Source organism: Pelmatolapia mariae, linkage group LG10_11 (genome assembly GCF_036321145.2).
Source record: "Pelmatolapia mariae isolate MD_Pm_ZW linkage group LG10_11, Pm_UMD_F_2, whole genome shotgun sequence".
NCBI lineage: Eukaryota > Metazoa > Chordata > Actinopteri > Cichliformes > Cichlidae > Pelmatolapia > Pelmatolapia mariae.
The window spans coordinates 10236623-10259947 of record NC_086236.1 but is presented as its reverse complement, the minus strand read 5'-3'; the positions used below and the strand labels follow the sequence as shown (position 1 = coordinate 10259947).

General features: G+C 40.0%; 1 protein-coding gene, 1 long non-coding RNA gene and 4 other non-coding genes across 6 annotated transcripts; 1 reads left to right on the top strand and 5 right to left on the bottom strand.

Annotated features, from left to right (window-relative positions):
* Positions 1 to 11: 11 nt before the first annotated feature.
* On the bottom strand, positions 12 to 5465 carry LOC134637906 (uncharacterized). The gene is made up of 4 exons (XR_010095201.2): positions 5017 to 5465; positions 3165 to 3275; positions 2283 to 2561; positions 12 to 1763 (listed from the first exon to the last, which is right to left on the bottom strand). It is a non-coding gene; the product is annotated as an uncharacterized LOC134637906 (long non-coding RNA).
* Positions 5466 to 8900: 3435 nt separating this feature from the next.
* On the bottom strand, positions 8901 to 8973 carry trnav-aac (transfer RNA valine (anticodon AAC)). The gene has a single exon. It is a non-coding gene; the product is annotated as a tRNA-Val (tRNA).
* Positions 8974 to 11071: 2098 nt separating this feature from the next.
* Positions 11072 to 11144, bottom strand: trnav-aac (transfer RNA valine (anticodon AAC)). Its single transcript has one exon. It is a non-coding gene; the product is annotated as a tRNA-Val (tRNA).
* Positions 11145 to 11831: 687 nt separating this feature from the next.
* trnav-cac (transfer RNA valine (anticodon CAC)) lies at positions 11832 to 11904 on the bottom strand. Its single transcript has one exon. It is a non-coding gene; the product is annotated as a tRNA-Val (tRNA).
* A 596-nt stretch (positions 11905 to 12500) lies between these two features.
* trnav-aac (transfer RNA valine (anticodon AAC)) lies at positions 12501 to 12573 on the bottom strand. Its single transcript has one exon. It is a non-coding gene; the product is annotated as a tRNA-Val (tRNA).
* Positions 12574 to 12910: 337 nt separating this feature from the next.
* On the top strand, positions 12911 to 20377 carry znf346 (zinc finger protein 346). The gene is made up of 7 exons (XM_063485924.1): positions 12911 to 12980; positions 14657 to 14760; positions 15497 to 15592; positions 16216 to 16363; positions 16452 to 16679; positions 16808 to 16907; positions 18428 to 20377. Exons 1-7 carry the CDS (start codon positions 12923 to 12925, stop codon positions 18627 to 18629), a joined length of 936 nt encoding a protein of 311 aa, XP_063341994.1. The 5' UTR covers positions 12911 to 12922; the 3' UTR covers positions 18630 to 20377.
* The last annotated feature ends 2948 nt before the right edge of the window (positions 20378 to 23325 follow it).

The window sequence follows — 23325 nt, the reverse complement described above, 5'->3', positions numbered from 1 at the left end:
CTGCAAAAATTCACCTGCAAAAAATTCAACTGCAAAAATTCACCTGCAAAAAATTCACCTGCAAAAATTCACCTGCAAAAAATTCACCTGCAAAAATTCACCTGCAAAAATTCAACTGCAAAAATGATGACCTTAAATGACCCAAGCCAGAGCAATCAGCACTAGATCGAGTCGAGCGGCTCTCAGCCAATTAAATTACGCTGTTTGATCACATGACATCGTTAGCCAGCAGTGTGTCTCCTAGAAGATAGCTGTTTAGAGGTGAGGTATTAAGGCTGTATCCCAATTCAGGGTCTGCAGCCTTAAAGTACGCAGCCTCAACGATCCTCAAGGGCCGCGTACTCAAAGACCGCTAAGGCCGGAAGTGCGAGGCTCGTGAAATGGGACGGTCTAGCCTCCGTCGCGCTGCCCAGGTTGCCTAGCAACCATAACACCAACCGCTGGAAACGTTTCATACAGCTTTGTTTGACAGAAATGAAGGAGAACATATTTTGTTCGTGTGTTTGTTTCTACACGAGCTTTGTGTGATTTAATAAGTATCTGAGGCTGAGACCGCAGGACTGTAAAACATGATTGTTGGGCTTCATTTCTGTACTGAACAGTCATTTAGGATTAGCTAGTAAATAACAATTAGCCAATGTTGTTCATGAGACTAAAGTCAGTGTAAATATGATATGGCCAATATTATAGTTATTATATTAATCATAAGTTATTACAGCAGTGAGTTTGAACTCTCAAATCAAATCACTTCTATTGTCACATCACATGTGCAGGTACACTGGTACAGCACATGTGAGTGAAATTCATGTGAGTGAACTCTGTGTCTAACACTGAGCTTCAGTAAAGATTCAAGTTCCAGTTATTTATAAGTCCTATCACCTTAAATCTTCACTCAAAGACAAATATGTTTGACAGTGTATATGTATTATATATAAGAGACAAATGTTGTTCGTTTGATATGTTGGCATTACTAAATTTGGCTCAATGCTCACATATATGTGTAAAAAGAAAATGTACGAGCTGTGATAACTGTTGCTGATAGAATGAAGAGTAGACTGATATATGAAATATTCCTTTATTGGGTGAGAAAATCAGACCATGTCATAACTGCTTTAAGTCATACAGAATAGATATCAGAGCCTTAAACAGGCTGACTTCTGCTAAATGGGTCAAACTGGGCAGAAAGTAAACAAACACATAACATCCTTATAGAATATGATGTAACACTATAGATCAACTTACCTCTGAGTATATAAAGCATATAAACAATTACAGCAATATGATGCAACAAACACAGCAGTGCTACTAATCCAAAATACTCAAAGCTTCATAGAACTGAAACAAACATTTATTTTCAGCTCCATTCTGCTGCTGATACATACTTTAGGTTTCTGAATATTAAACTTGTTGCTGCCTTTCATAGTGTGTAACTTGAAGGCCCTGAGTACTTTCTCCCACACTGAAAACACTGGAATGATAACATTATTTGAACATTACCTAATAAGACTGATTCAGGACAGACAATTAGTTATTTTAAACTTTTCTAGCAGTCCTTCACAAACAGGGAACAGTCTGTCTATTCTCTCCATCTGTCAGCTGCTGCTGGCTCTTCCTCCTCCTCTTCCTCACACACTGCTGAGTTTGTCCTGGTGGATCATCAGGGGTGCAAAGCCTCACAGATGATGTGCAGCAGTGGGTCCCTCAGTCTGTCCTCACTCTGGACACTTGCAGTCGTCACACATGGAAATCAAATGTGTGATAAGCTGCAGGATTCAAACACAAGTGTAACTTATAAATACATGTTCATACTTTTATTCCACAATCAGAGAGAAAGAAACAGAGAGAGAGTGCAGGACAGACAGACAGGTGACAGTCTCAGGTGTATACACTGCTACAAAACAGCACAAGAGAAGGAGGATTTAGTGTTTGTGTTATTACGAGTGCTAAACAAGAAGAGTTCCAGATGGTACAGTGGACACATGTGTGACTCCTGTGATTAAAGCATCTTTCTTTCAGCTTAACGAGTGAACCGTCAGCTCGTTCAAACACACGTTAAAGTCCGTTTGGCTCGACACCACCAAACAGAGGCAGCAATATAACATAGCTAACATTAACAGTGCAGTGAATCCTGCTTGTGCCGTCATATTCAGGACTGCAAACCGAGCAGCATCACTGACTTTCAGCTTGTTGTGTTTGTGGATTTATGGCTGACTTTAATTATCCATAAAATCATCACATTCTCTGTAAGAGAATCAATGAGTACTAAAAATGTGCACCTTTACCTGTGTGTTTTCTGGAACAGGAACAGGGTAATATCTGTGACCCAACTCCCACAGCTGGTTGGGGGACTCATGTTGTTTTCTGTTCGCAGTGGATGGTTGTCCCATCCACTGCAAAATGTATTAAAATTATCCTCTAGTCGAGGAAGAAAGATGTAATGGCAGCAAAAGAGGTGTGCAGCATTTGAAATGTCAAGAAGGCCTTCTTCCTCAGGGTTGTGAAGAACATCGTAGTAAATGCATGTAACGGCCACCCAGAGGTCTCTCCACAGTCGCTCTATTCTGAAATAATATATAAAAAATATTTAAATTAGGTATGGCCTTTCTTTTGGTGTGTATGAGAAATTCCCTGCTTGTTTCTAACCCTACATGAAATGTGTGTATGACAACAGTAATAATACATTATCAGGGCATGTAGGAAGGACCCAGGCATATCAGTTAAAAGGTGCCAAAAGGGTTGTGATGATCAGTGGCAACACATGAGATGACAACCAGACCATTAACACAGAATGAACATTCTTGGAAGGAAGTAACAGACTGGAAAAGGTGTGTGAATAACTAAAAATAGGGCAGAGTCCTGAAGGCTCTTTGGGGTTTGTAGGACCTGTCCAATATTTTCTTCCTTGAGGGGTAAATAATGGAAATTGAAAGAAACAACAACAACAACAACAACAAAAAACAAAACAAAAAACACCTGACACATATCAGACAATATATCCTGCTGGATAGGGCACTGTTCTCTAAAGACATATTACTATAAAACTTTTTTCATAAAACTATACCCTTTAAATGTTTATGTATTTTTAAATAATGGAAATAAAGCTGCAACACCTTCCATCTTATGTCAGAAACATTTGAGGTTGACAGTATTTTATGAGAACAAACCTTTGATTGTGCACACTCATTCCTGAAATGAAACTGCCTCTTCCTGTGCCACGAACAGTAAACATCAGCCGTGCAACCTCCACATTTTCCCATCCGTGGTTGCCACGAACCCTGAAAACAAAGAAGAGTACCCCAAAACATTCGAAGCTTTAAACAAACTTAGATCTGATGATAAAGAACAACTTATGCCTTAATCAGAGTGTTTTTAAAAAATTTAAACGAATCCTTAAAGTCTTTGATTGCTACTGCTCTAGAAGGCATAAAACATGAATTGTCTCATGAATGCACTTTCCAGCATGTGTCAGTATGAAGTTTAATTTAACACAGCTGTTAAAACATTTTTCAGGATTTACCGGGTTGATAACAATTATTTAGATTTATTGAATTTATAGGAAATTACACAAGTGCCATCTTGTATCATTATGATCTGTGTAAAGAGACAATTTTAAGAATACTTTTGCAAAAACACGTTAAAGTTGGAAGTAATTGGCCGATGTTCCAATCTTGAAGATCAGCTGTGCCCATTTGTTGCACATTGTGGGAATGGAGAAGTTGAGGCCCTTGCAGGCTCCCCACAATTTTCCCCAAACTGAGCGACCCAGCTGATTCAACACCTTTACTAAGCAGTGCTGTTATGTAATTGGATACAAGGGGTGAGATAGTAATATTTTCCCTCCTTGGTTGTAGCTCCCTGACATTACAAGGGTAATCATTTTATGATGTCGGGTTCAGTGTTACACCAGGATTTCAAATACAATATCATCATCAATAAGAATTAGTATTATCATTTCAGAATTGTAGGTAACCACTTTTAAATTCCATAGACTACTTATTTGTTTAATTTGATGTATTCACTCTAGGAGAGCGCAGAGGGAATATCCCGTTTAACTTATGCCATCTGTTTAAGTTTAGATAGTATTTGTAAAGATATTGACCACATCCTTTTCTGAAAGTGTGGATATAATGGATGGGGTAAGGTACTGGCATGCCACAACTTTATAGTTGTTAAATTCTGGGTACAAGCATACATGCCCATCTTGTACATGTTTTTTTAATATTATTATTATTATTATTATCATCATCATCATCATCATCACCATCCTACCCAATTACATGTTTCTTTTAATCAGGTTATGCTGTTTTAATGACTTTACAGTATAATTTACATTGTGTTCCTTTAATTTTCCCTAATTGTATGTTATATTAATCCCATATTTCCGTTTTAATATTTCTAATGTTTGTATTGTTTTCTTCACTGCCTGGTCTGCCTCTGTCTCGCCTGTATGGATGCATTTACACCTAAATTTCCCCAACAAATGATGTTTTAATTCACCACTATTCCAGTGAAACACGAGTCTCCCATCTTCCTGCTACGGGTCTCGAGTTTTTGTTCACCAAAGCACACACCAACTTCATACTGACGGACATATCACTGCCCTATTCCCGCCTTGCCTGACCGTGTTTTGTGGCTTTGGTTGGTTCACTTCTCCTCACTCTTCCCCATTCTTGTCATTAAATCAGGCCGTTCTGCAGCCATTCACTCTATGGCTTTATTCATGGTGTATTTTACCCCTTAACCCAATGCCGTTCTCGTTTCCCACATTATATTTGCAGTGTTCGTCTATCTATCAATATCTGCGGATTATGGTTTTGTACCGAGTATCCTATTTTGTAGAGCACAGCATGTAAAGGTTAGCTCGGTTAGCAGGATGCTAGCATGTAGCGCTTAGTGAGACACGCATCAGACGAGTTGAGCAAAGACCCCGTCTGTGTACCTTATACGTGACCAACGGATTTAAATAAAATTAACGTTTCAAAAGACAAACTTGAAGATAAAACATAATATACTTACCGGAGAACCGCCAGGGTTTGCCGCTGCCATCATGCCGCTCCTGAATTCAAAACTGCCTCTGCAGACAGGCAGGGGAGGCGCGGAACTTTTCTTTGAGTTAGTCAAACGTTTTCCTCAGTTCGAGTAGATGATAAAATAAAAGAAAACTGAATGGTATTTTAAGTAGGACTAGGCGTTCTGTAATGATCTCTATTTAGGAGAAAAACTTTATCACTCACCTCTAAACAGCTCTCTTTTTAGGAGACACTGCCGGCTAACATGTTATGTGATCAAACAGCGTATTTTAATTGGCTGAGAGCCGCTCGACTCGATCTAGTGCTGATTGCTCTGGCTTGGGTCATTTAAGGTCATCACTTTTGCAGGTGAATTTTTGCAGTTGAATTTTTGCAGGTGAATTTTTGCAGGTGAATTTTTTGCAGGTGAATTTTTGCAGGTGAATTTTTTGCAGGTGAATTTTTGCAGTTGAATTTTTTGCAGGTGAATTTTTGCAGGTGAATTTTTTGCAGGCGAATTTTTGCAGGTGAATATTTTTTGCAGGGAAATTTGGAGGATAAAAATTCAGTGTTATAAATTCAATGTCTAAAAATAGTTGGATTCTGATGACACTATATTTCTTCCATAACATAATTTTTTTCTGTCAACCAAAAACGCAATTTTCAGCTTTTGATTTATTACCTTTGAATCGCTCAGAATCAGAATCAGAAAGGGTTTTATTGCCAAATGTTGGGCAGGTTTACAACATTAGGAAATTGCTGCGGTACTTAGTGCAAAACATACTGTAAGACAAACACTTAAATAACTCATAAAAATACAAATTAAAAGTGCTAAGCAGATTGATATATACATGTACGCAGGTAATGATCAGTGCAAAATGGAAGAGATGCAGAGAACACAGTATAGGGTCGTGTGTTTGTGGTGGGAACAGTCATATGGTTATTGTTCATTAGTCCAACAGCAGAGGAGAAGAAACTGTTCTTATGGCAAGAGTTTCCGGTCCGAATGGACCGAAACCTCCTGCCTGAAGGGAGCAGGTAAAACAGACTGTGTCCAGGGTGAGAAGGGTCAGCTGTGATCCGAGCTGCATGCCCCAGTGTCCTGGAGGTGTACATGTCCTGCAGAGATGGGAGTCTGCAGCCAATCACCTTCTCAGCAGAACGCACAACACGCTGCAGTCTCTGTTTGTCCCTGATGGTGGCTCCAGCGTACCACATGGTGATGGAGGAGATGAGGATGGACTTGATGATTGTAGAGTAGAATTGCATCATCGTCCGTGTTGGCAGGTTGCATTTCTTCAGCTGCCTCAGGAAGTACATCCTCTGCTGGGCCTTCTTTATGACGGAGGTGATGGTGGGCTCTCACTTAAGGTTCTGGGTGATGGTGGTACCCAGGAAGCGGAATGAGTCCACAGTGGTGATGAGGGTGTCAGTCAAGATGATGGGGGGGAGTGGGGCTGTGTGCTTCCTAAAGTCCACAGTAATCTCCACTGTCTTCTGGGCGTTCAGCACCAGGTTGTTGTGGCTGCACCAGGACACCAGACGTTCAACCTCCCTCCTGTAGGCAGGAGGGAGGTTCACCCCTGCAGGTGACTCATCCCCGTCCGAGATGAGTCACCTGCAGGGGTGAACGCTCTTCCTTCAGTGGACAAGTCAAGCTGGGCCAGTTGTATTTTGCAGAAAGGATGGAAATTACTGTGGTGAACATGCCCTTTATGAAGAAGAAGGAACACGGGGTTACACAGAAGAGTGATTGAAGGTGTACACAGGAGGATATCTTATGCAGAAGGTGCAACGTGAAAGAGATGGGTGAGAATGTATCTAGGCAGCATCGGATGGCAATCTGTAGGATGACTTTGGAAATCGAAAAGAGGAAGAGAATGAGAGGTGGAAGAAACTGGCCCGACTTCAGTGAGGGGTTGAGACAAGTTTTTGTTTGGAGAGTTACCAGATTGATACCTTAGGTGTCCAACAATCTTGTGAAAACTCAGAATTATCTTAGGGGCTAATAACTATACGACCAGTGTTGCCAACTTAGCGACTTTGTCGCTATATTTAGCGAGTTTTCAGACCCCCTAGCGACTTTTTTTTTCTAAAAAAAGTCGTTAAAAAAAAGACGTGAAAGCGCGTATCGCTTTTACTCTCAACAAGCAGCGGGTGCTGTAACGCAGTCAGTTCTTCTTTTACTCTTATGCTGTTTTGTGGATCACAAGGTTTAAAACTACTCATAAACACACACACACAAAGTAACTCCACCAGAGTGCCTATTTCGGGTCACTTTTGCCGGTCCAAGCCCGAGTAAAGGAGCAGGGTTGGAATTGTGACATTAAAAAAAACAATAATTGCTAAAAGAAATTTAATTTCTAGTTCTAAATAAACTCTAAATGCATTTAGGACGTTTTTTACTCACTTTATGTCTCTTCCACGATGTTATTTCTCTCTCCAACAACATAGGTTACAATTACATTAGCATGACCAATTATGCAAATTAGGTGATGACGTCATTTAGCGACTTCTAGCGACAGCGAATAGAGATTGACAGACCACGTGACTTTCGCGCATTGCATGCCGGTAACCCAAGGCAAAACAATCCAAGTACCGCATCAAATGCAAGCATTTGAAGCACCGCAAAACGTTCATTCTCCGGTTCCAATACCTTCTTGGTTTTTCTTTGCCACACAAAAAAGGATTGTACAAAACGAAGGAGAACAACGGCGGTCCGTACAAAGACAGACTCGACGAAAAGGCAAAGAAAAGATACGAGGAAAAAAATCAAAGGAGTGAAAGGATCAGACCCTTACGAGCACACAGAGTAGACAAAAGACGTTAGTGTGCTGCCCACTTTCACCACGATCATATTTATAATTATATGGTTCTTGGAGTGAGTGCATACACTCATGAAGTTTAATTTCAGGTCACTGCAACAAGCCCAGGTACAGTTTACTGACAGATGGGTGCAGGACCTTGAAATGCACCGTGTAGAACGAAAGACCATCATACGTATCATAAGTTTACCAGTCTCACAAATCGTCCTCATAAATACACACTCATTCACCGTTTATTAATATAACCTTTGAGCTCAACAGTAATTAATTAGTAGTGGAAATGACTTCAGGTACGCATCACAGAAATGTAGCAGTGACAATAATATTGTATGCTGTAATCGCACTGGACAATTAGTGATACAAAACAACTGTTTTACCCTGTGAATAAAAGTATATGTTTTTGTCAATGTACCGTGGTAATAAACGCAATATTGTGTCAGGACAATTCACTATTTATGCACAATAAACAAAGGAGCATAGCGCGACAATTTCTGTTTAGCACCAGACTTGCTTGTAACCTACGTCACTAATTAAATATGAAAAATGACGTATTAACTCCTACAAAACACTGACCTTTGTGGGAATGCTTGGAGCAGACTAACCTGTGAGCTGGAGTGTTCTGGACGTTATATTTGGTCTTTGAATGGCTGCAATCCAGGCCATCCGTCGCCTCTTTTTACTTCGGAAACATGGCTTGAACAATTTCTCCTTAACGACGTAATCCGATAACAACCGATCTCTTTACCCGTCGGCTTCCCGAGACTGTCATGCGACCGGCTATTGCAATTAACAATGCAACAGCTTCTTGCCATTTTTTGTTTCTTTTTATCGCTGTGTAACTTATTTCAATTGAAAGCCTGCGTGTGCTAGTACCTCTTGCCTTGGGTTCCCACAATCCTTTGCGGTTTTACCCCTCAATGACGTCACATTTTCAATCTCTATAGCGATTTTCTTTACTGAGGAGTTGGCAACACTGTATACGACATTTTAGGAGATTTACCATTTCACGGAAGACTTATGAAGACTGTGAGCTTACGGTAGTTCTTTCAAGTAAACCAAATAAATATGTTTCCGCCCGGTTTCGAACCGGGGACCTTTCGCGTGTTAGGCGAACGTGATAACCACTACACTACGGAAACCAACTTAGCACATATGAAGGGTTATTTTGAGAAAATGAATAACGTTTAAAGAAAATTAATCAGTCTAATATTGTATATTATATAGTCATACCCTGTCTGCTGTATTCATTTTCCATTGTTCATCTCGTCTCACTGTGCAGATTTGCCTTATTTATCGCTCTGTTAATACACTGCATATCATAGTAGGTGGCCATTATAATCACCTCACTATAAAAACTCTGTATATCGTCGTAAAGTTGCACTATGCTGCAGAAAATATGCAACAGAAACTTCCAAAAGCATTTCCATTATCCAGTATATTGCCTCAGCAACTCTCCTTCGGTCTCCGTTGAGTGTTTAGTTAATAGTTATTTGTCTCCACCTAGTGGCTTACTCAGATTCAGCAGAAACACGTGTGACTGCGAACTGTGATGTGCTGTGATAGCCTGAGTATCTGTGTTCCCATGACGTGAGTGGGAACACAATTCGTGTTGAAGACGGGGCACCTACTGTCTGGAACTGTTGTCCAGTTTTGTAAACGTCCCTTGCCATCCACCCTCAAAGGTTCTCAATTGGATTTAGATCAGGGGAACACATAGGATGGTCCAAAAGAGTGATGTTATTCTCTTCAAAGAAGTCCCTTGTGTACTGTAGAATTGTCCTGTTTAAAAACCCAGTCGTTACCACACAGGCGAGGGCCCTCGGTCATGAGGGATCCTCTCTGCAACATCTGGACACAGCCAGCGGCCGTTTTATGCCCCTGCACCTCTTGAGGCTCAGTTGTTCTACTGAAGGAAAAAGCACCCCTGACTATATGGTGCCCCCTCCACTGTGGTGTGTAGAAAACATCTCAGGTGGGATCTGCTTGTCATGCCAGTAACGTTGGAAACCATCATCAATGTTATTTTTTTTCTCATCAGAGAATACAACTTTTTTCCACCCTTCAATGTCATATGTTTGGTGCTTTCTTGCAAAGTCCAAACGGTCAGTTCTGTGGCGTTCAAGGAGACGAGGTCTTTGAAGACGTTTTTTTGTTTTTGAAGCCTTTCAGTCTCAGATGCCGTCTGATAGTTATGGGGCTGCAGTCGGCACCAGTAACAGCCTTAATTTGGGTCCAGTGTCTTGACAGACAGCCAACTGAATCCTCCCGCTCAGTGCTGGTGAAATTTTGTGGGTCTTCCACTTGACTTTTTTGTTCCATGGCCCTCAGGATCATTGAAGAAATTTCAAATGACTGTCATACTGCGTCCCACCTCATCAGCGATGGCGCGCTGTGAGAGACCCTACTTATGCAGTTCAAAAAGGAAAGTTTTTTTTTTGCCTTGCCATCAGAATATCATGACAGTATGACTACCTGACAGAAAATGACAATGAATCCACATTTTTGAACAGATTTGATCTTTCAAAGGCATGCGATCCTAAACTTTTGATCAGCTGTCAAACAACCCGTTTCATTTTAAGCGTCATTTTCAATAAATTGCATGCTCAAAAAATGTTTAGTCTCACTTCCACTTCTTCTTGTTGCATGTTGAAGCTCTACTTGGAACCTTGTTAAGATCCAACCATGCAAAATATGATATTTTGCCATTTTCCAAATGGTCTTGAACTTTTGTTCTGGACTGTATCCCTAAATTTAGAGTCCCTAATCGCACCTCACACTCCTGCCTTTCCTTCTTTCTTACCATCTCCTAGCATACCTTCCTCCTCTCCTCTTACCTATTTTTAACCAGCAACACCCTGTTAGCCAGCAATAGTGGCTATTGTTGTTCAAGATTGCATCTTTCTTTATGATTTGCATGTCTGATTTGGCTAAGATTTTGCATCAGATGATTTTTTGGCACAACCCTTCCTATTTATCCAAGATTGGGGGTGTGCTTGGAGTATACTGGATTGTGCTGTATTGCATGTGTTTAAAGATTAATGTTTAGTGTCTAATAGCCAGGCGTTGGGTGACAGCTATATTAAAATAGAGGATATTTTAAAAGGCTTCCATGAGGGAATTGAATTCAGTAAATCCCGCTGGAGCCTAACTGGGTGACCGTGGGTCAAATATGGCTTGTTACTTCAGTTAATAACGTAATGTTTATGAAAAGTGTGACTCAGGGAAAGCAAATAAATATGTTTCCGCCCGGTTTCGAACCGGGGACCTTTCGCGTGTTAGGCGAACGTGATAACCACTACACTACGGAAACTCGTTGAAGCGCCAGGAGGTCACCGAGAACAGGTCAGTATAAAAATAAAAGCTCACAGTTAAAGTATTATCTACTAATCCTGTGTATTACATGGTCATACCCTGTCTGCTGCATTCATTCTTCATCTCGTCGGCACATACGGACTGCGCAAGTTTACTTTATTTCTCGCAGAGTTAATACACTGCTGTATAATGCTAAAACTCATATCCTCGTAAAGCTGCACGATGCTGCAGAAATCATGCAACTGAAACTTCCAAATGCATTTTTCATTAACCAGTATATTTCTACAGCAACTCTCCTTCCGTCTCCGTTGAGTTTTTTGTTAATAGTTATTTGTCTCCACCTAGTGACTGACTCAGATTCAGCAGAAACACGTGTGACTGCGATCATTAAGAACAAATCCTATGAATGTTGGAGAAAATCAGACAATAAGATATGATATGAACTGTGCTTACTGTGTAGAGTCTCAGTATCTGCAGGGAAGCATGGATCTGTCCTAGCAACAATTTAGGACCAGTGTGGACCAAATATCTGCGAGGTGTGTTTCCAGCACCTTGTTGGATCTATGTCATGAAGAACCAAGGGAGATCTGAAGGTAATATGTACCTAATAAATTGTCAGGTGACTGTTTAGTACTTTTCTGTTTTCTTGATAATGTGAAGAATAATTATAAAGAAAAAGGAATAATGTTTCCGCCCGGTTTCGAACCGGGGACCTTTCGCGTGTGAGGCGAACGTGATAACCACTACACTACGGAAACTCGCTGTGATACGAAATTGTCATTTCACAATAATATATATACATGTTACAATCTAATATTGTCACACATGATTTGGCGACATGCAACAAGACTCACTTTTATAAAGTTACAGGCCTGCTGTTGCGAAAATACAGTCCAAAAGACATGTTATATAGACATTTTCGAACCGGAAAGTCATTCAAGTCATACAAGTCGTTACGGAAGAGGATTAGGTCCACTGGAAAAAAAAAAGGTGGGCACCTCTTTTCTTTTTTTTCCAGAATTCTGAGAAAAAAGTCAGAATCCTGAAGTCAGAACTTTGACTTTAATCTCAGAATTCTGACTTTTTTTTCGTAGAATTCTGAGATTAAAGTCAGAATTCTCAGATTAAAGTCAGAATTCAAAATTCTCAGATTAAAGTCAGAACTCTCGGTTCACAGTCACAATTCTGACTTTTGATATTCTGAGAAGAATACTGAGAGAAAAAGTCAGAATTCTGACTTTAATCTCAGAATTCTGGTAAGAAAAAAAAGACATTCCCACTCCTTTTTTTGCCTGGGGCCCTAATCCTCTTGCGTAGAAACGATACAACACACACCAAAAAAAAAAATCTCAGATGTTTCCGCCCGGTTTCGAACCGGGGACCTTTCGCGTGTTAGGCGAACGTGATAACCACTACACTACGGAAACCTACGCTGCGTAGTCACAGAACTTGTCACCCTCAAAAATCCAAACACACAAAAAAAGAACAGCATATACGGAAAATGTGTTTTTTAATGGCCTGAAAAAGCATCGAATGGCTTGTCATTTGTAAAAAATCATTCTCCATTGTGGAGACGACTGCCTGGTCTGTATGCTACCGGGGAAATATTCCCACATGAGATGTGAATAAAAGGTGAGTGTGACAGCTAAGAAACAGGCTCAAATGCACTAAAAACTGTCTGTGCTGGCTGGTTGTTAGAGAACAGACCACAGTGGGAAGTCCTTTTCCTCTGCCTGCGCATGCGTGTTAGGACGCCGCTGGCTGTGAGTAGAATCTATGGCCGTCGCGATGCAGACCGACGATTTTCCTTACTTACCTTCGGGACCAGCAGAGAGTATGTCCTGTTTATTTAACAGTTTAACGTGTGTTTTAGAAGAAAAGGGCGCGGTTGCACTGTGTAAAAGCCCTCCCTGTTATAGCTTAAAATACCGGCGCTGTTGTTACCTTCGCAAAGCTAACGTTAGCCGGTACTCAAGCAATAAGCGCATCGAGTTGCTAAAACGTGCTATGCTAGCTGTAGCCGTTTCGGCTCCAAGGTCGACAAGAGCACGTCTGCATCCGATGTTGCTTTTCAGTGACTGTGAAACATTTCGCCTGAATGGTTACTAATATGGACAGAGGGAGGCATCTTTGGCTTGGCATCAGCTCAAATGCGTCTTTCACGCCATGCGGATTGCACTTCTGCTGGTCTTGCTTGTGTGTTTAGTAATGCAAGCAAGATACATGTGAGATTTCAGCTCAGGACAGTGTCATAACTGCAAGTGTATGAATTATCTAAAAGTATTTGTTTTAAATTTATGCGTGTCAATATCCGATTCGATGTATTTCCAGATAATTATCCAGGGTGTAGACTTTAGTGTACATACTCTTTATGTTAGTCTTGGAGAGTCTGTTTTGTTTGTCCCCCCCCCTCTACTTTGGAAAGGATGCCACGACCATCCAGTGTGTTTTCTTTGGTGGACATACAGATTTTTTTTCTCCAGTGTGTTCTTTCAGTCTCGGAATACATCAAATCGTTGATTGGGGGACTTATATTCCCACTGCACACTTTTTGCAGCCTAAATGGAAACCTTGACTGCGATCCAACCACAGATTCAATTGTCCATTTAATTTTGGTGCCTCGAAAAAGACTGGGCTTTGTAATTCCTAAAACCTTTCCGCAGTTTGGCTATGAAATGATAATAAAAAAAACCAAACGAACAAAAAAAACAACAAAAAAAACTGTGTAGTTTAAGACCTGTAAATGAGAAAGCTTTTGGTAAACAGCTAAAACAACATTTACTTTTTGCATATGCAGTCTTTTCACTGCAGTTTTTTTCCCTTCTGATCCTTTTTCCATTTTGGTTCCAAATTCCACATGAGCATTGCAGCGTCTTCTGTTGAGGTCCTGTCATGTTCAAAGCTGTGAGGAGTGTTTGCATAACAAGACGCCCAAGTCTGAATAACAAAAAGCTGTGACTTTAACAGGATTCTGAATCCTCTAATGTGACACATTCAGATTGTAAATGCTTAAAAATACACTGTGCTCCTACATGGGTAAAGACGACGTGACATGTCATGCCATCCTCCTACAGAGCTGTAACCAACCAATTCGGCTGCCTGTCACGATAATACACCACCTGTTTTTTTAAAAAAAAAATATTTATACATATATATTTTACTTTTGAGATATCAATGTGAATTAGTGATCTGCTTGGTATGAGCCAAGAATGACTAAGACTAAAAATGTTGTTCACAGATGTTTGCACAGGCATTGCTGTAAACCCATAGGCAAGATAATGGTTAATCCAGAAAATTGTTTGTATTTTCCATAACACTATTAAATAAAACTAACACAGGATAGTGCATTTGAGCTCTTACATCCTTGGTAAGTAAAAGGAGTAGCTCGAGCAGATATGTTGTTTGAACTGCTGCCACAAATAGTCTCTTCACGTTGTGTTATAATTGCATTTTCCCAGATGATGTAACCTGATTTGAAGTTTCTCTCTCTCCCTTTCCCCTCCTTTGCAGTAAATAAGATGATAAAGGAGCATGGCGACCTGTTTTCTGACTCCCAGTGTAAAGTCTGCAGTGCTGTCCTAATTTCTGAATCTCAGAAGTTGACTCATTATCAGGTCAGTGAGCCCACGGTCTGCTGCGTGCTGCTGTGTTGGTGTCAGGGGACTTAGCTTTCATTAGATGGTGCTACAGTTTTCAGCAACGAGAGAAAAGGTGCACACTTATCACTTTTAAGGTGTTATTATTGAATAGACTTGGCACTACATTAAAAGTTTATTTAAACTCTAATAGCACATCATCATAAGGCTGTCCAGTAAATCACAAATATAGCAAAAGAGGGCAGAAGGGCTTTTCAACCAGCTGAGAGTAAGTGGACCTTTGGCCACACTGTTGACCAGATGTTTACTGTGATGCACTTCTGTTTTTTTCCCTGCTGCAAAGTGGATGATGAAGAGGAGACAATTCTAAGTTATTCTAAATTTTGACAAACCTGCAAATGTAAACAGCTTTTCAAATACTAATATTTAGTTTAAGTAAAATGGTTGGACATTGTTTGATTTATACGTTCATTTGTGATTGCTGGCTCTCATTGAAAAGAACCAAACCAAAGAAAAGAAGGAAATACTTACATCTAAAACCGTGTAGTTGCAGTATTTGGCATTTATTGTGTAGTAAATTAGCAGTAGTAGATTGATGTCTATCCATAAATGCAACACTGAAATGGTTATATTAAATACAGTATATTTTACCTGAAATATTGATATGTTAAAGTTTTGAGACATAAATGTGTTAGAAATGTGCAGTGAATGTTTGTGTCCACTGTGGAATAAACATTTGTGCTTGTCCTTTCAGAGCAAGAAGCATGCCAACAAAGTGCGGCGCTATCTTTCCATCCAAAATGAAAAAGAGCCAGCACTCAAAAAGCTGAAGCCCTTAACGTCTGACAGCGTGAGTAAAGAGTAGAGAACTCAAACCAGCACGAAGAAAACCTTTTATGAGTCACTATTACCTCGCCAACTATAAATCTGAAACAAAGTACTTTTAGAGATATCTTTGATCTTGAGCAGTTGGCTCTCCCAGTGTGTCTTGCACTTTTTCAGCAGGAGGTTTGTGTATTTTAAGACCATCAGTGAATGTTCCAGTCATATCTGCCTGCTCTTCAGTTTATATAAAACCTGCTCACATCAGCAAGCCGGGGCTGTCAGGTTTTCAAAAATCGTGATGAAATTATTCAGATGAATTTAACACAGTCTAAATAGTTTATCCTGAAATGCTCCCCAGCAGTTGTGGAACAGACTGAGAATTATTTCACGATTGCTTCATTCACCATCAGGATACCTAAACTAGGACTAGACTAGGATGTCCTCATGAACTGGGGGGGGGTTACACTACCTAAATTGCTGCCCCTACAACCTGAATCTGTATAAGGGTTGATGGGTAGATAGGTGGATCTTTTATTCAGAGTTCAATTATTAAGTCATACAAGTTGTGGAAATTAAACTTGCTGACAATCTACTGAAGGTTGAAGCTTTTTTTGCAGTAAAATTTGATTGATTTATGTTCCTGTGCAGGACTGTAACAATGGAGACACAGACCGGTTTAAGGTGTGTCATGTATGTAACATGACCTTCTCTGCTCCAGTAGTGGCTGAGTCTCACTATCAGGGCAAAGTTCACGCCAAGAACCTGAGGTTGAAAGCAGTTGGACCTCAAGCTCTAGGTATTTAGCTTTTGGTTTTATTTCCTGCGTGTATCCTTTATGTTACCCTTTTATGAAGTCTTTTTTAATTCTATGTCTTCTTCTGCAGTAAACTCCCAAATAACGCCAACTCCTCAACTAAAGAAGAAACCTGCAGATGATTCAAGCGGCACTCCAGTGACAGGAAACAACAACAATCCAGACCGTTTCTGCTCCATATGTCAGGCCTCCTTCAACAATCCGCTCATGGCCCAGCAGCACTATGTAGGCAAGAAGCATAGAAAACAGATGACAAAGCTTAAACTGATGGAGACGTACGGGCCATCCACAGCACCAGGTCTGACTGCAGAAGCATGAGTTTGTGCAGTTCTGTTTTTTTTTTTTTTAAAACAACAACTAAACTTTCAATATGCAATAAGAACACATTCAATTTGAAATTATTCCCTACTTTTCATTGATCTACAGCTTCCACACTAAATGGCTATCCATGCACCATCTGCAACATTGAACTGAACTCTGTGGAGCAGTACCAGTCACATATCAGCGGAGCCAAGCATAAGAATCAGTAAGTACAACATTGGGGTTTGTTTTGTTTTGAAAACAGGACTTTTTGGCACCATGTTGTTACCACAAAGAGTCCACAGAGTCCTCAAACGAGCAAACAGAACATAACATAGATGTGTAGCTACTTTTCTGTTGGCTGTGTACACGTTTGCTTCTCTCCTACTCTCTACTCTCACTCATTCTGCATTTTGATATAGCCGAATTCACAATAAATCTTTTATCATATATACACATTTTTCTGTTCCTGTTGTCAGAAAACAAGATGACAATGAAATGCTGATTGATTGTTTTTTTTGTTTTTTTTACCACAGTCCACAAACTACAGGGAGCCATAACACTAACTAGTCCACTTTGTTCTGCTGTGACATCAGACAAACCCTACACTCACATTTGTTAAAAAAAAGACTGCTGAGAACTGGGCTGTATGTAAAATTAAAGTTATTGCTCAGAGAGAAAGTTAACACGCTATGGAGCTGGAGCCATAGCAGTTAAGTGTGGCAGTATATACTAAAAGAGCTGAGTAGCTCCCGTTGGCTGCATCTCAGGGTTACACACAGACCTGAAGGCAAGCAGCTGTTCCAGTTTGAGTTAAAGTTACAGACACTGAAACTGAGCCCCAAACCAGGCGTATAGAAACATATTATACAAAACGATATATATTGTGGTATTTTGCGTTGGAATTTCAGATATAGAATCAGGGCACCTGTGAGACTAACATTAATATTGAAAACTAACTTTGGCGCTGCAGCCTCACAGCAAGAATGTTTCTGGTTCGAACTTACCAGATCTGATATGTCTCTGTGTTAACCCTGAAATAGACTGACACCCTTTCAGGGTGTACCCTGCCTCTTGCCTAAGAATAGCATCCATTCATTTTCTTCTTCTTATCTGGTTTGTGGGGTCCGAAGCCTAAGCAAAAGAGCCCAGACCTTCCTCTCCCCAGCCACCTCCTCCTTGGTCTACCCCAGAGCCTCACCCAGGAGGCATCTTTGTTAGATGCCCAATCCATCTCAGCTGGCTCCTTTCAAATTTACCCTCTTCAGCCAGGGGAGGGAGCAGCATCTGGTGGCCTGGCCTGTCCTTTTGAAGCCCCACCACCCACAGGGGGTAGGGGTAGGGTGCAGTGTGTGTCAGGCGGCAGTCGAGGGTGGATGCCATAGCGGCCTGATCCAGCTGTTGAGGCTGGCTATCTGACCCTTTGAAACAATAGTAACAAAACTGAAAAGAGTAAAGCCGGCATAGAAATTAAAAGTAAACTGAAAAATAAAAATAAATACAAAACCATCAAACCACAGATGGAAGACAGTGGACAGTCTCCATTCTTTACTTGACCACAAAGAAGTTCTTTACATATTGTGGATCCTGTCTTCTCTGTGGCAGGGACTAAGCTAAAGCACCAACACCCACATGAACAAGTGCATTTTTGAGACCCAAGTTGACGGTGCACAGCTAAAACATGTAGACAACACATCCTCTGGAAAAAGAGAAATGTCCTAAAAATAATTTTCTTTTATTTCAAAGAGTGAAGAAATCGAGCCTGAAGATCACAGAGAACAAACACCCGGCAGATCAATCGTACAGCAGCGACAACCAGTATGCTGCCCCCGATGGCCAGTACCCGCCCGAGGAGGAGCAGTTTGGCAGAGGCGACAACTACGTAGGCGGAAATAACCAGTATGCTCCAGAGGACACGGCGTACACAGAGGAGTACCAGTACACTTGAGGCTGGACTGGGATGGACTAAAGAGGTTTCAGTCAGGACTTGGAATGACACACAACAACCAGCCCCTTTAACATATTAACAAAAAATCAACCTCTATGAACCTTCAGCTCCTGTCAGTCTCTTCTGAGTAGGTGTTTCCCTGGAACAGAGTAATGTAGCTTTGGATCCTGGAACAACATTTTGAGTTTCTGACCGAAACGGTTTAAAAAATGTGAGTTTTTTTTTCTCTTTTTGTTTGTTTGATTTTATTTATTTCTCTTATAATGGAAAAAAAGAAGCTTTTCACTCATGGAAATTTATTTAACCCTTCAGTGCGTGATAAAGGAAGTGTAGTCCAACATCCGGGCTTAGTGTACAAACACCAAACACTAACAGGGGAAAGCCTGCTTTGAAATTTTTGTCTTAAGGATGGGTAGCAGTCATCCCATGTTTATCCCTAAACTAACCAGTATTAACACCTCATACCTGAGCCACATGCAAGCAGTGAACTCTACAAAGCAAAGCAGCTTCATACTTCTCATGTCACCTCGTTGGTTTGGTTTGTAGCTCCTGTAAATGCATTTATTGAGACACGCGCCTTTTCCATGTCTCAAGACACAGTAACTGAGTCAAACTGAGGCTTTATGTCTGGATTTAACAGACTAAAGCTGATGTTTTTAATGTCCTGGACAAAGCTGATATTATTGTTCAAGTGGCCCACAGTTTTTCTTTTTTATTCCCCTTGTCTTGGTAGCTGCAGTTTATACTGTAAAAACACAAGAGTAGGTGAGCCTCAATTAGATAATTTTAGTACTTCAAAAGCTATCCAAATGTGTCAACAACAACCATTGTATTCAAAGAGTTTGATTATTATTTTGTTTTATAAAACTTTATCATTCTAGACTTTAAGCATACAAATGTTATCATGCAAAGTTTGAACATCATCACTGACTTTTGAAACAAAGTATAATTTTCTTTTTTTGTACTGTTGAGTTAAAGTCTCCTTTTCTTTAAGGGTGTGAGGTTATTAATTATCCCAAGTGTCCAAACTCTGTAGAGACTGATAGATGCTTTCTGAGCTCTGTAACTACTGTCAGTAGCAGAGATCACAGTATTTACCACGGAGAAGAAAAGAGTGATGTCAAATTAGAAAGTGATGTCAACATAAGAATGACAATAACGTTTTATTAGTCTGCTTTTCCTCATAAAGAATTGGTTCAATATTTTAATAATGAATGTCTTCAATTTTTTGGCTAAAGGGAAAAAAGATTTTGTTTGGATGTAATTTATACCAAGAGGGCTTGTGCATACTGTACAGTACATCCTGTATTTAAAAAGCAAAAAAGAAAACAACAAAAGTGGGCTTTTTGTTTTTACCCTCATCGTTTGAGTGTTCTGTGTTTTTGTGATTAAGATTTGCTTTCAATAAGTTATGTATCGCTGAGGGTACAAAAAAATGCTGCAAAGGTGTGTATAAAGTAGAGACATGTTTTAAAAGAGCTCACGATTTCATGAGTCTTTTCAAGAAGGAGGAACACAAAGGAGATTAATGTCAAGAAATAAAATGATTAAATGCATCTGCTTCTAAAAAGCAAAATCAGTGATGTGTGAGGGCACGGCTCAGTGGAGAAATGTGCATGTAGGTGTGAGGTGAGGTAGGGGAAAAATAAAATCACAAGGGAGACGAGTGTCTGGAGACTTCACAAACCGGCAGCATCAGTGTGGCTCGCACCCCGTTATCCACTCTAAAAGAAGGAAGGAGTTTAGGGCAGGCTGGTCACAGTTTAATAGTTTATATCTATGAAGTAGAGCGGGAACATTAAAGGAAAAAAGGTCTGTAATGGTTATATGCACCCACACGCTCAATCAGTTTATATGAATCTGTTTAACAGATGAATGTCAAAAGAAAGTCTTTATCTTATAAAGCACTTTTCAAATTCCACAGTACAAAGTGCTTTACAAGGGCAAGAGAATAAAGCAGTAGTAACAGGAAGCACTCCGAGATCGCAAACCTTTGCCAAGGCAGCTCACTCTGTGGCCAGTATTTACTTTAGGGTAGCATGACTTATGTTTATTTTGATTATATAAACATATGTAGGAGTAGGTAATGGATAATGGGTATTGATTTGTAAATACTGACATGAATAAGTTATTATGTAATAGACTACAGTATATCTCTAACTAGGCAGCTCATGACAATCCTTTCTTTAAAGATGTCACACATTTTGGGGTCAGCTTGAAAGAAAGGCACATCTGAACTGCAAAAGTGAAAACGGGAGAATTTTAGGTGCAGTTTTAAGGATAAAACTTTGACCTTCAGATCCCAGATCAAATGCGATATATGTTGACAATACACACCACACTTGTATGACTCAAAATTTGAAGGTATATTCTTTTTAAGTCAACCTTTAAGTCATTTTTTCCAAAAGTTACAGTTTTGAAATAGGAATCTGACATTTTGACTCTAGGTTGGCACAAATTGTTGTTTTGTTTGTTTTCAGTGGCAGAAACAAGGTTGAGTAGAAGCGAACAAGTCGACTGACCTGATTTCCACAGACCGGCTCTTCCCAACCCTCTGAGCCCTGACTGCAAATGCTCCTTCCCCCTTTAGTTTTCAGCTGGGCCACTAGAACAGAAAAAAGACCACAAGCTTAAAAGAGGATAAAACCAACCGAAAAACAGAATACATTACAGTTAATGACATACAGCAGTAACATGTGAACACAAGGGGAGTGGAAAGAGGTGAAGAAATCATCAGTCCATCATAGCTGTCCCCTAGTAGCCTGAGCCTATAAATTAAGGACTAGTTCAGGGTCACCTAAACCTGCCATAATTATACATAGAGATGGTGTTAAAGATCTTTTGGGGTTTCTACTGAACCAGTCTGAGAGAAAAGTACTTTAGTGGATAATATGATGCCTTTAAGATACGACAGGACCCAAACATGCAGGGCCTTGAGGAAAACATACTTTTAGGTGAGGTTTGTTCCAGGGGTTGATCATGTGCTTCATTCTCCTCTTTAGCATGGATAAAGTCCCCATGGTTTCATTTGGACTTCATTTGAGGTGTGATGAAGGTCCACCCAGGCGATGAGAGGCCTTTCTCTTGTATGTTTAGATAAAGTTTAAATTGTTTTTAGACATTTAAAGGCCATCACTGTGAAAAGTAAACTGGTTTCAGGAGGCTGACATTACATCCTTCGTGTTATATTGAGGAGGTGGAACAGACTGGATGAAGATCATCTCCTATCTTTCTCAATGCATAGCTTTCCATAACTTACAATGGGACACCCGCTGAACTTTTATTGCTGATAATTTCCCAGTTTGATGTGAAAGAGCTTGACCGGTCTGCACAGAAACTGTGATCCAGAGCGGTTCGAGCAGTTTGACCTCTCTCACACTTTTGTGGTTGTTGAGACAGTAGATTTGTCTTTGGAAGGAGAAGTTTAGCTCTCACACATGGGTGGATTTATTTTAAGGATTATAATAAAAACAAAGAGAATAAAACTGAAACATTTAAGGTAAAAAACCAAAGGCCAAACAGAATCTGTGCTTCAAAACTGATCAAGCGTTTATAACTTGAGAAAATTGTGTCCCAACCTTTGTGAGCTTCCTACAAGAGTATATGCAAGACTTTATCCACCTGGTGGCGCACTAGCTCTTTGCTAGTGCTGGGTCAGAATGAGATGAGACACTTTTCCATAAAAAAGAAGGAAAAATACTAGTGGTTCCAGAAAAATACTTGAAATTAAAAACAAACATGAATGTTTTCCTTAATGCACTGCAACTTGTTTTATTTCTTTTCAGTTCTAATTTGACATCATCGCAGGATTTTTATGCAATTTCCTGTTTCTGCAGAAGCGCAAACTAACAAATTCTGAACATGCAGCCTGTAGATTTGCATATTGTTTGACAGAATCTATAAAATTATAACCAAACAACCCAAAATAATTATTTTATTTGGGTTTAAATCCAGATTTTTCACACTTCAACCCAGTCAAAAAAGGACAAGAACACAGCTATGTCATGTGAGACCTGCCATGAATGTATCCCAAAGAAAGGACACTTCACTGACACATTTTGAACAAACACCTGCATGCTTTTTTATTTTTCACCTGGTCCTGATGCAAAGGAGGTCAGGTTGGCACGAATTTAAACATTTTCCTGCAGTAAAATAAATGTAAATGAACGCTTCTACAAAGACAAAAATCATGCACTACATGTCTCCAAAGCCCTTTCAGACAGACATTTGAAATATAAAGGTTTGCACTCTGGATACAAGGACAATAAAAAGTAGGAAAAATGAAAGTTACAGAAAGCCTAAGGAAACTATACAACTATAACAAACAAGCAAAGTCGTGAGCGGCCTAAGTTGATGAGTGTCTGAACAATGCAGAAACAAGAAGCATCACCTTCTCCCCTTTTGTGCATTTGTATCACTTTTACCAGTGTAAATGTGATGCTCAGAAAGGCATTCATAGTGCAGCACTGCAGCTGTTTGTACAGTATGTATGAGTGTCTCGCATACAGTATGTGGAGCACACAGGGTGACATCGGGATAATGTCTAAGAGCTGCCAGACAAGATGATTTGTCTTGGTCCGCTGCAGGCTGAATGGGTTTCACCAGCATTGTAATTCAATTAAAAGAGGAATGTCAGTTTAAAATGCTCCCAGTCTGGTTTGTATATGGCATCTGTATCTTTTTTTTCTTCTTCTTT

Coding starts and splice junctions, on each gene's coding strand:
- znf346 (XM_063485924.1), top strand. CDS start 12,923: ATGGCCGTCGCGATGCAGACCGACGATTTTCCTTACTTACCTTCGGGA. Junction 15,593..16,215: donor AGCCCTTAACGTCTGACAGC/GTGAGTAAAGAG, acceptor GTTCCTGTGCAG/GACTGTAACAATGGAGACAC. Junction 16,680..16,807: donor CGGGCCATCCACAGCACCAG/GTCTGACTGCAG, acceptor ATTGATCTACAG/CTTCCACACTAAATGGCTAT.